This window comes from Tamandua tetradactyla, chromosome 17, assembly GCF_023851605.1.
Source record: "Tamandua tetradactyla isolate mTamTet1 chromosome 17, mTamTet1.pri, whole genome shotgun sequence".
NCBI lineage: Eukaryota > Metazoa > Chordata > Mammalia > Pilosa > Myrmecophagidae > Tamandua > Tamandua tetradactyla.
In genome coordinates this window covers 67,233,544-67,246,058 of record NC_135343.1, presented here as the reverse complement: position 1 = coordinate 67,246,058, position 12,515 = coordinate 67,233,544, and the positions used below count along the sequence as shown (strand labels likewise).

Genomic DNA, 12,515 nt, shown 5'->3' with positions numbered 1-12,515 from the left:
CAGGTCCTGTGAGGTTTATAACATGCAAGAAGAGAAATATACAAACTAATAGCACAAGGTAAGGAAGAAAGATGAATTTAAACTGCTGTGAGGTTCTTGCGTGTCTGTGAATTTGTAATTGCACCCATGTGTACAATTGCCTAATCATAATAAGACAAGGATATATATTGGGATTACTAGAAAAACTACTAAAGAATGATACAGGACTGTGTAACTGAAAGGCTAACCAAGCTGATATAATAAAACAAAGAAAAACGCCTTATTAATCCAGAAGGAAAATAGGGAAAAAAGAAACAGCACACGAGACGACTAGAAAACAGCAAGATGAGATGTTTCAAAGCAACTTACTTTATTAAATGTAATTGGACCAAACACAACATAGACTGGATTTCAAAAATGATCTTAATATTTGTAGTTTATGTGGGGTACACTTTATATATAAGGAGAAAGAAAAGTTGAAAGCAAAAGGATATAAAAAAGGTAAAACATGCCAGTCTCAAACAAAAGAATACTAGTGTGACTATTTAAAATCAAAAAGAGCTTTAAGGTAGGAAGCATGATGATAGATACAAAGAGACATTTCATAATTATGAAGGTATTAATTCAATAGGCATAAATTGGTTTGTACCCTTAAGATAGCATCAAAATATATAAAGCAAAAGTTATATACTCATATATAAATTATATATTCATATAAAACTAAACTGTATATTTAAATAATACTATGTCATATATTTATATAATAACTAAAGCAGATATAGACAAATTGACCATAATTGTTTGAGTTATTAATGTACTTATCTGGGCAACTGTGCTGGTTTGAAAATCTATACCCCAGAAATGCCATGTTTTAATTCTGATCAAATCTTATGGGGGTAGCTTCTTTGAATTCTGATTAAATACTGTAGGGTGGAAACTTTTGATTAGATTATCGCTGCAGAGATGTGATGTGCCCAATCGTAGATGTGACCTTTGGATTAGGTAGAGATGTGACTCCAATCATTCAAGCGGGTCTTGATTGGTTTCCTGGAGTCTTTAAAAGGGGAAATATTTTGGAGAGAGCCAGAAACAACAGAGCCAACAGAAACTTCTGAGCAGAGCTGACACAGATGCTGATGCTTGGAGAACAGAGATATGGATGTTTGGAGATGCTTGAAGCCCAGCAGATGTTGCCATGAGATGTTAAGCAAGCCAGAACCTGGAGAGAACCCAGGGAAGCCAAGAGATGAAAGCCGGCCCTGGAGAAGCAAAGTGAGGAACCTCTATGGGAACACAGGCTGAAAGCAACTGAGCCCAGGAGCAAGGGACAAGCAGATGCCAGCCATGTGACTTCCCAGCTGACAGAGCTATTCCAGACCCATCGGCCTTTCTTGAATGAAGGCAACCTCGTGTTGGTGCCTTAGCTGGGACATTTTCACGGTCTTCAAAATGGAAACTCGTAACTTATTAAATTCCCTTTTAAAAGCTGTCCAATTTCAGTATATTGCATTCTAGCAACTTAACAAATTAGTACTGCAACTGACAGAAGCACAAGAAAGGCTTGTAAGGATAGAGATGTTTTGCACAAACCTATTAATCACCTTCCCCTAACTGACATTTAAGGGATGATAAGACCAAAAACTACAGAATACATATTTGGTTTAAATGCACCTGGAACATTCATTAAGACATATCACATGTTGCCCTTAAGCAAGTCACTACAAATTTCAAAAGATTGAAATGATACAGTATAAACTTAGAGATAATGGAATTAAAGCACACATCAATAACAGATTAACTAGAAAATCCTCCAAATACTCAGAAATTTAAAAACACAAATATTTCATAGATGAAAGAAGAAATCACAAAGCCAATTGTTTTAAATGCTTTAAAATGAATAGAAATAAAAATATGGTATAGCAATACTTGTTAGAAACAGATGAAATAGTGCTTAGTGTGAAACTTAGAGCTTAAAATGTATATACAAGAGAGATCAATGACATTTATTCTGTAACTGTCCATGTCAACAAGCTTTGAAAAAAAGAAGTGCAAATTAAGCCTAAAGTGAGTAGAAGAAGAGAAATAACAAAGATAAGACCAGAAATCAATCAAAGTAGAAAACAACGCATATCGATGGCACAGTATTGATATATGTATAAGGCACTATATGGGGCATTTGCCCCCGTATCAATTACTGTGAACAAAAGGCATGGAGTTTGGAAACTCTCAACACAGACTTGAATCTCAGTTCTGCCCCTTTCCAATGGTTTTGCTCAAGACAAGTTATTTAAATCTTTCCAAGTATCTGGCTTTTGATCTATAAAATAGGGATAAACAAACTCAGAGCTATTTGGAGGATTAATTTATTGATACATCATCATGGCCTAGCACAATACCTGATTTGTAGTAGGAACATAGTATAAGATCTTCCCCTCTGTTTTGAAAGAAATAAGTCAACCAGACACTGGTTTATGAGATCTGTCCAGATAATTCCTGAATGCACAATAAATTCAACCAACTGATTAAAAGTGCATAAAAATATGAAATATTTAAACCACACAGTAAGTTTGAATCATTTTCTCAAGGTGTTTTCACTGAAATTCTGTATTTAGAAATGATCTTAGAAACAGTTAAAGAAAAGCCCCACTCCACCCCCTGCCGCCCCCAGAGGGTGTTGAGCAGCCTTGCCTACCAACCAGTCAGGTCCACAGACTTGTGGACAGCCTCCTCATGTCAATCAGTCTAAAGATGTCAATATTCAAACAATAGCCATCTTTCAGATTTTTAATTTTCCTGACCAAATATAGAGACTACTGATCAAAACTGAACCAGATTTACCCTTGGAAGACTTGATCATTCCCCCACTCATAAATACAGACCATATACATGTCAAAATATACCTAATTCCACTTCCACATGGTTAACCTCTTGTCCAAAAATAACTGGATTTATATTATTGTGATCTAAAGAAAAGAAAAGAAAAACACGTTAGTGCTGTATAGAGCTTCACTAAGACAAACATTCAGAATAATATCCTTGTTCAATATCACAATGATTCTAACAGTTATCGCTTTACATTGACTTTAATTGTATACACTATAAATAATGATTGCAGTTGATAGTTTGTTGTCTCACTTCCTATCAACTCAAGATTGACAAAGGTGGAAGAAGGGATCTGGCTTTCTCCCAACTCCAGCGTGTGGCTTCTGCTCACCGCAGCTAAAAGCCAGAGAAATTCTCTTCAAGGAGACTTGTCAGGCCCAAGATAACGTGGGACTGACAAGATGAGTCACGCTGGGAGGCTTTTCTGCTCTGCATTCGCTACCCCACCTGCTCTCCTGGAGGGCAGAGCCCAGACCTGGAGAGACAGGGGGAGCTCTCCCAGGGTGGGCCCTGCCCCCACCAGACCTGACAGAGCTGCTTCTTTTAATTTTGTGCCCCAATGCCTGGCTCGCCCTGCTCCTGGCTCTGCTGGGTACCCACACCTGTAGATTCAGTCCTACTTCTGTTCCTGAGTCACTTCTGACCTGGACTGAAAGTACATAACAGAAGCTTCTCAGTCTACTGGGAAAGACAGACATATAAGCAATTCTGACAGCAATCAGAAATACGAACAAGAGGTGGTGGGTGCATGGAGAAGGAAAGATATTGGAGCTGAAGCCTGAAAGATGCAATTGGCGTTTTCCAAAAAAGATAATGAAAATAAAATGGGCAGCTAAGGCAGAGAATAGCATGTGCCACAGTGCGGAGGGAGGGAGGAGCGACAGTGGGAGGTGTTAACACTAAGAGGGCTTTCTACGTCACTGACACCACCCTAAATGCTTTGAGGACATTCAGTCACTCACTCTTCTAGACAACCCTGTGAGGGAGGCACCATTACTGTCCCATTTTATGAATGATGAACTGAGTCAGAGAGGATCTGGTGATGGGGGGATTATCCTGGATTAACCAGGAAGGGCCAACCTAATCACAACAGTCCTTAAAAAAGAGTCCAAGAAAGAAATGAGAAGACCAAAGCAGAGGTCAGAGAGGGGGAGAGATTTGAAGATGCTAGAGGAAGGGGCCATGAGCCAAGGAACAAGTGGGCCTCATAGAAGCTGGGAAAGGCAAGAAAACAGATTGTCTCCTAACGCCTCCAGAAAGAATGCACCTTGACAATACTGGATTTTACAGTTCACTGGCTTTTACAATAATGTGATAAATCCGTGCTATTTTAAGCCACTGATTTTGTGGTTGTCTGCTGCTGCAGCAATGCATGGTTGTAGGGCCATATAACCGGATGGTTGAAATGAAGAGGAAAGGGTGTTGCTAAAGCAAAAGAGAGTTAGTAACTGTCAATCCACGATTTTGGTGAATGTCATTCACATGGGTTTTAACACGTGAATGTTAATGATGGAGAGGAAAGTCTTGAATGGGGAAGCCATCTATGTTCAAACATCTGAAGGACTGTTATTTCAAGCAGGGGCCAGGCATTTACTAAAGGCAAAAAAAAAAAAAAAAAAAAAAAAAAAAACAGCGGGTGAAAGCTAAGAGGAGGCATATTTGGACCGTATGGGAAAAATGATTCTCAACCACCAAACACAAGAATGTGGACTGAAGTGCTTTGTGATGTGCTTATTTCTTTGGTAATATGGGTTCATAACAAACTGGCCAATTGGTCATCCTCACAAAACGCACAGATGGTTCCCCCACCTCACGTCACTCCTCTCATTCTCTGCCCCTGGAGTGTCCTTTCCCAGGAATGCCCTCTTGCCCATCCATCTCATCAAGACCCAGACTCAGACTGTGCCCCACATCTGTCCTCCTTCCGGAAACTCACTGTGCCCTTCCGATCCTTCACAAATGACCCTTGTTTCATGTATCATAGAAACTGCATGCAGCTAATTGCTACTTATGGATTGTAAATTCCTTGAGAACGCTATATGGCCCACTTTAATTCCTATTTCATATTTCTCTGTTCCCCTTGCCTTAGTACAGTTTACTGAATATAAGTGCACTCAATAAATATTTGAGTGAAAAAGTTAATTCAATGACAGATGATTCCAAATTTACTCAAATTCTAAAAGAGAGAGCTGACTCATGAGAGGTTCACCGATATAAACTTGCATTTACTAAATAAGGAAACAAAACAACAAATGTTTTCTGCCAGATGGATGGACACCGAAACAAGAATTTTGACCTTTATATTTGGACCACAGATGAGTTCATAGCCCCAGTTAAGCTATCTACAACTTCCTTTGCCACTTTAGAAGAAAGTTCAGTTTATCCATATACTACAATTTCTTCCAGATTCTAAAGTTTTTCTTACCTCCAGCTATCGTTATATTGAAGGTTTTGGTGATATGAAACAGTTTTCCATTATGATAAACGGAAAACACACAGGTGTAGAATCCCTGATCTTTAAACTCTGCATTCTTCCGTATAAATGGATTTTTATTGTTCTCTGCTATCTTTTCACAGTCCTGTTTTTTTTTTCAAAAAAGCAAATTAAAATAGTTAAGTAAAAGTAGTATTCACATTATAATAATGCAAACTTTTTAAAATGAAAGACTTTTAGACATAAAGGGAAACAGAAGGAAATCTCACATTTGCTGAGTAAAAGTCCCAGGGATTTGGTAGGCTCTCCTAGTTCCATTACTATCATTATCATTATTAATACACGCCAGGAGGTAGGACAGAGCGGCACTGCTGCTGCCTCATCCTTTTCTTTCAATCGCTCTGTCTCACACACACACTACAGAGAGAGAGACAAAGAGAGAGGACAACAACAAAGTCCTTGCTTGCGTCAAAACTTTCCACAAAACACTATTTCGTGAGCCTTACATCCAGCTCCGTGCACGCCCGCACTCGTGCCCCCTCCCCCCGGGGGTGGGTGGAAGGGGCCGGAGCAGAGAAACTCACTCGGAGAGCTGAGACCCCGCACCAGACTGCAGAGTTTCCTTGACGGTCTGGGAAGAAGCGGGACGGATTGAAAATGCACTGAGACTACTCAAACCCATAGGCACATATCTCTATCTTCAATCTCTATCTCTCTATCACATATTTCCGTATTTGTCACAAGAATTAAAAAAAAAAAGTCACCTCCTTTCCTCGAGCTTCCAATCACCAATAGGGAGGTGCAGAAACCATCCTGGGACTGGAAGGGGAGGGAAGCTGCATCCCTGATCCTAAGAATTTGACACTATTTCTGCTGAGAGCCTCTCGCCCCCCAGACTCCTCACCCAAAGCTGGTGGCAACTGAGGCGAGGCCCAGGGGACACTTAAATGGGTGTGAGATGTACCCACAGGTAGATCCAACATCAGCAAATTGTTTGTGTCTCACTCAAATTTTTTATAAACCCAAGCTTATTTTTTCCAAGACATTCTAAATTATCAGAGAAGCTTCATTTTCCATGCCGGTTTTTTCATTCTTTTATGGATCGAGCTTGCTTGTTTCACCCCCAATCAGGTAGGTCACCACAGTTAAGTATCTTTACTGATTAGAATGCACTGCGGTGAATCGTCTGGCTAAAAATATCCCTGATGCATCAATTTTCTAAATTTAAATATCTGCCTTTTGGGGTTTCTTAAACCCCAGTATCCTGAACCTCATAAATTTACATGTACTGCATAACATATCTAATGTACGTTTGACAGGAAATGAACTGAGGTCAACTGACTCAAATGTTTAAATAGCATTTCAGATAAGAGTGGTCCTTGAAAAATCACAAGTAAACAGTGTTCACACAGAAGATACAAACAAAAGTTTCTAGAAACTCATCAGTTGCTGAAACTTTCCCAAGTTGTTCAGTTCACCCTCTCACATCTCCTTAAAGCTTCTGTAAGAGTACATTATTCAGGTTTTTGCTGAATATGGAAATAATACAGTTTGCTAAGGGGTGGATGTGAGGTGTCTCTTACAAATCAGTAAAGGTAAAGATATACCAACTGAAGAAAATAGATAAAGGAAATGAACAGGTAATTCAAAAAAGAAGTAATGCTAAGGTGCAATAAATATGTGAGAGGTTTAATTGATTATGAAGAAGAGAAATGCAAAAGCACATAAAGACTTACAGACATTTTGCATACTACATTTTCTAACGTCCTAAAATTATTACTTTCCAGTGTGGTGAAGGTGTGAGAATAGAGGGGGTCTTTTTAATGGTTGTAGGGTTTTAAGGGGGCATAGCACCCTGGATAATGTGGCTCAAAGACTTCAACCTGGTAATTCTACTTTTAGGGGTTTAGTTGAAGGACAAAATCAAATATACACAGACCTTTGGAGAAAGTATAGAAATACCCTTTTAATAATAGTGAAAAATAGGAAACCCACAAATGTCCAGGAGCAAGGAATTAGTAAGAGGAAATCAAGTACATACACAATGGAATCCCACGTTTGGAAGCAAGTATAAAGATGTAGGGGAATGATCACAATATAATTCTTTTGTAGATAAAACGGTGATATAAACGATAAAAAAATACCACTTTTTACAGGTAGATGCTTATACAGAAAAAACAGCAAAGTCTCTGGCTGGTGGGATTATGAATGATTCTTTGCTTTCTTCATTATATGTCTTTTTCATATTCCAAATTTTCATAATGAACTCACATTATTTCAATATTCAGAAAAATAAACCATGGAAATTTAGAATTTAATTAAATGTAACAGAAGAAAATGAACACACTTAGACTATTCCTAAAACTTAACTTATTGAAAGTGAAGGAAAATGAAGCAAGGGCAGGGAAAAGGAAGTCACCATCGTTTATTGAACACCTACTATGGGTCAGGTCTGTGTTACACATGTTATATATGTTAGCTCATTACCACAACCCTTTTGAGGTCACTTAGCTCACATAGGCCAAGTAAGCCAGGCTAGGTCACACTGCCTGCAAGTTAGAAGACTGAAATGTCCCATGGCCAATAGACCATCATTTGGGAAATTTGTCTTTTTAATCCAGTCTTAATAAAATATATTAAAAGCATTACCTTATATAATGAAGTTCTGTTGACCAGGTTTTGATAGTAACTGTTTTCACAGGACACCCGCAAAGATTGTTCAACTTCCACAGTTCTACTAATTACTTGCTTTTTGGTAAAGCAGTTGTGTTTATCTCTTTGGGTGACATTTAGTTTCCAGTTATGGGTATCATTTCTATGAAACAAAGATTTAAAGGTATTTATAATTTTTACAGAGACTTTGGAGATACCACCCATCTTTCCCTCAATAACCAGTCCTACAAACTTTTCCCCTTATGTTTATATGAAGAAACTCATTATGCTAGGTCCCGATCCTGCTCTGTCTCCTCTGAGTTCAAGGACCTTTGGAGATGGACAAGTTCAGAGACCCATTCTTAACCCAGAATGGAGGGGATGGGGCATGGCTTCATGAGGCCTATAAACAAACTTCTGAAATTGTCTCTGTATTTGTGCATATGTACATAAGGTTTTTATTTTTCGGGGTAAGCCAAATCTGAAATTGCTGCCCTTAGCTTGATTGTATTTGCATTTTAAGTATCTTACTGAGAAAAGTTAGTTTGAAAGGGAAAAATTGACAGTATATTTGGTGAATATGTTTGAAATCTGATGTTTGCATAAGCTGATGAATAAATTCATATACTAAATTCAGTAGAAGCATGTTAAGTTGTCCTGTGTACCTGACAAATGTGTGCCCACCTTAGGTCCTTCCAGGTCCCCTTTAATAGAGTAGTAGGAAGACAAGACTAGCAATCACTGAATCCCAGGATCCACACGATGTACATGCAAGGGAGATGATTACTTTCCTTAAGCTCAGATGAGAAAGCGATGTCTCAGAGGTTAGGTATCTTGCCTGGGGTCACACCCCTGGAAGGTGATGGGGCCAGGATGCAAAGGCCGGGCGTACTTAGCCCAGTACCATGCTTTGCAAATCGAGGTGAATCTGGCCCCTTCACCTTGGATATGACTTTATGCAAGCCTGGCCAGGGCTGGAGAGAACAATAGATACATAAAGGTTAAAAGAGGTGGGTTGGTCGTCATGGAACATAGTAGAGCTAACTGGCCTTGTAAAACATTTAAAATCTCATTGCTAGCCTTCTCTTGTCAAGTGTGTTTGTAAAGTTGCCTGAGTTCATCTCACTGACAAGGTAGAGATGAAACTCTAGATCTCTGTCCCTTTGCTTCAAGGAACAGAGCCCCTGCCTACTCCCATCCAAGCAAGCCATAAGGTTCTCTACCTCTGCATTCCTCAATTCCTAACCCTCAGCAAATATGGACTGGTCACAGAGTCTTCATGTCCCTGACACCATACTGGGAATGCTAAAACAAGCAACACATTATACTTGTTATTAAGGAGCTCAAAGGCTCTTGTGAAGCTAAGGTTCAGTGACCCAAAGGTAGGCCACCTGATTCCCCTGCAAGTCCAGTCCAGCCTGGCTACAAAGGCCATTCCTGGCCACATTCAGTAGAGATTTACAAAGCTGTACCTACTCTTGGGAGGACCACAGTGAGCCAAACTTGCTGCCTGACAGCCTAGGGTCTGATTATTAGAGTTCTACATGTGCTTTGCTCTGTATATTTATTTTCCTCTCTCATTGAAATCTCTCTCTTGCATCCCCCTTCTTTCTTAGTTAACTTCACCTTAAAGTTAAATCTGAAGAATGCTTTTCACTGTAGGATGAAAGATTAGTCTCTGGATCCATTCAAGGAATAACAAAAAATAAACAATTAAAAACTAAAGGGCGGGCCATGGTGGCTCAGTGGCAGAGTTCTCACCTGCCATGCCCAAGACCTGGGTTCGATTCCTGGTGCCTGCCCACGTGAAAAAATAAACAATTAAAAACTAAAGGACAGTTCTAATAGGAGAATTGCAGGCACAGTGTTTGATCATTGATGGATCCCACACGAAACCACAAAGGTTGGCCTGTACGTGTACACGTGCACACACACACATGCACACATGCATGCCCACACATGCACACACACAGCTGCCACCAACAGGGTATATTTTAATCAGCTGCACTGTATTTGAAGACTTCTGTATATCCTGTATTCCTAGGTGTCCAAAACAGTCTGTTCCTATGTTAGAATGCCTTTTTTTTTTCAAAACTCTTCTAAGGCTCCCCATCCACCCTCATGTTGGTCCCATGTTTATTCATCAGCATCATCATCCATCAACATTCATCACCATACCCACTCTTGGCCACCTTGTTTCCCTTTCCCTCTCCTAGTCTCTATTATGCCCCACCCCCACATCTCTCTGACATTGCTACCTCTATCTGATGATTCTATTTTTGCTTCCCACCCAGGCATGTCAGAAGGACGGTAAATGTTCTCTGTTACTTTCTGTCTCCAAGTGAAGTTCTTGGATGACTGGTTCTTTCTGCCCTGTATAGAAGACCTTATTCATTTATCATGCATTTATTCCATCAGGATTAGAGAGGTGGGTAATAGTTCTTCCTTTTCTCTCTATCCCATTTGCAACTACATTCATTCCCCCTTAGCTTGGTGCAGAGAGACCCAGTTGTGACCTATTTTCTGGGGTCATCTTTCTTAAAAGTTCACATAAAAGCCATCAGTTAAAAACAATATTTCTTTCATGTCTTTCTGACTCCTGGGAGTTCCTGTGTACAGAAGCAAACCAAAATGACCTAATTTTGTGCCCCCAAACCACATGGGTAATATCATGGCTCAATTCTCAGGGCACTGTTGATGTCAGGACTCAGGGTCAAATCTCTACACAAATAAATACCTACCTACATACATACATCAATGTACCACAGGTGTACCAGATAAACCTTACGTCATCAACAGTCTAGTAGTCAATCATACAGAAGATTCCTGGCCCAGTTACTGTTTCTCCACCTCACCAAATGATATATAAAGAGAACCAAGTTCAGTAATAATTCCTCACTCCTTCAGTTGGTTGCTCTCATTTCACCGAACTAAAGATTCCTGATTCCTGCTGGAAACTCGGGCTCTGCCTTGAGTAGGCCACCTGATTGCCCTGCAAAGCCCTTTCTGCTACCCCCACTCCTCATACTGCCCTTGGCTGTGGTTTGTGGTTGGTTGTCAAACACACACACCGCTTTCACCAGCACCGCCACTGGCCTCCCACCAAACTGCTAGAAAGCTGGACAAGGGTGTATCTACCCCAGTTTCACCCCCCACACCCAGCCTGTGATACTGCACATAAGCAGACACTGCTCCCACTTGACCACCTGCTAGTAACATCCTGAAGCTCTGGTCATTCATTTCCTTGGACCAGTGGATCTAGACAGCAAGAGCAGATTAATTTCAAATTGACTTTTATTCAGTCTTCAACTAATCTCGGTTAGGATCTCCTAAAAGGAAATTCTACATAGTAGTATACTCTGAATTTGCGAAGAAAATAAACATAGGGAGGTTTAATTTACATTTAATTTACATTTTCAATAACGAAACATTTACTTGGTGTTCTAGGAGTAGGGAAGGAAAAAAAAAATGAATGGACTAGCTGACCTTTCAGATAACTGCATATATGGCTTACTGAATGTTATGAAGTATGCCAAAATAAAGAAAAGAAATACTCACCCCCTTTGGAAAATGTAAGAGCCAGTGTCATTTAACTCAACTGGCCAGAATTCCAGAACATAACCACGGAAAGCAATTCTGGGTGAACTTCTTGGGCTTAGCTCCACGTGCCCATGGGAGCCACTGCTCTTGGACCATCTGATCGTGTTTTTTTCACTTGCATGCCCAGGAAGAGATGAGCAATATTTCAAATAGAAAGGTTCACCTTCAACTGCAGTAATATGGGGACGTAACGTACAAGTTTCTACAAAGGGTTATTAAGCAAAATGGAAAAAAAAAACAAAAACAAGATTTTAGAGATTTTTTTTCTTCTTTTCTAATACATAAGGGAAGAAGCAGGGTTAGTAAGAAAGCCCTGATAAAACTCAGGGTCACGTTCCTGTGAGTTTTCTACTTTTAGGGTCAATCTTATCACCACTAGGAAGCAAGCAGGAAAAGGCATTTTTAGAACATACACAAAGCCAAAGCTTCCCATAGCTACTTCCAAGCAGGAAAGAACCATGACTTAACCTACAATAGGGAGAGGGCAGAAAAGTGTGGTGTAATTTTTTGAAAAGAAGAAAATATTATACATTATAGCTTCTTTATAGAGGAAGCCACTTCTGCCACAGTGATGTCGTTCTCATCCCTAAACAGTCCCAGCTGAGGACAGCCTGCTGTGAAAGGAAGAAAAGAGCCCTGGAGACCTCTTAGTGCTTCCTCTGCAGCATCAAAAGGCTCACTTATCTTGCTCTCAAGGAATCTCCCTAATCATTCCCCGTGTAAGTGTGGTGGTAATTAGAAGTGTTCTTATGTAGTTTAGGGTCTGTGTAAAGTAGTTATTGCTGTAGGTTACCATGCAGGTAATCAAGAATTGATTAATATATCACTCAAAATCTGTCTGTCTGTTTCCCCTCTTTGAGCATTCTCTCCCTCTCTGTCTTTCTTTCTTCCTCTTTCTCAACTAACCCAGACACTCTGGCTTTGAAAACCCTTCCAGTCCTTCGAGTTCCGTAGGGAGAGTGTGCCT

The 12,515-nt window shown here is 39.9% G+C and overlaps 1 protein-coding gene across 3 annotated transcripts in view; it reads right to left on the bottom strand.

Moving 5' to 3' along the window:
• IL18R1 (interleukin 18 receptor 1) overlaps positions 1 to 12,515 on the bottom strand; it is a 39,949-nt gene that overhangs the window by 16,232 nt on the left and 11,202 nt on the right. For all 3 annotated transcript variants that reach the window (XM_077134903.1, XM_077134905.1, XM_077134904.1), the window contains exons 3-6: positions 11,507 to 11,750; positions 7,946 to 8,111; positions 5,288 to 5,441; positions 2,880 to 2,942 (exon numbers count right to left, since the gene is read on the bottom strand). In XM_077134903.1, coding sequence (XP_076991018.1) covers positions 2,880 to 2,942; positions 5,288 to 5,441; positions 7,946 to 8,111; positions 11,507 to 11,750 — 627 coding nt within the window. The remainder of the gene's footprint in view (positions 1 to 2,879; positions 2,943 to 5,287; positions 5,442 to 7,945; positions 8,112 to 11,506; positions 11,751 to 12,515) is intronic.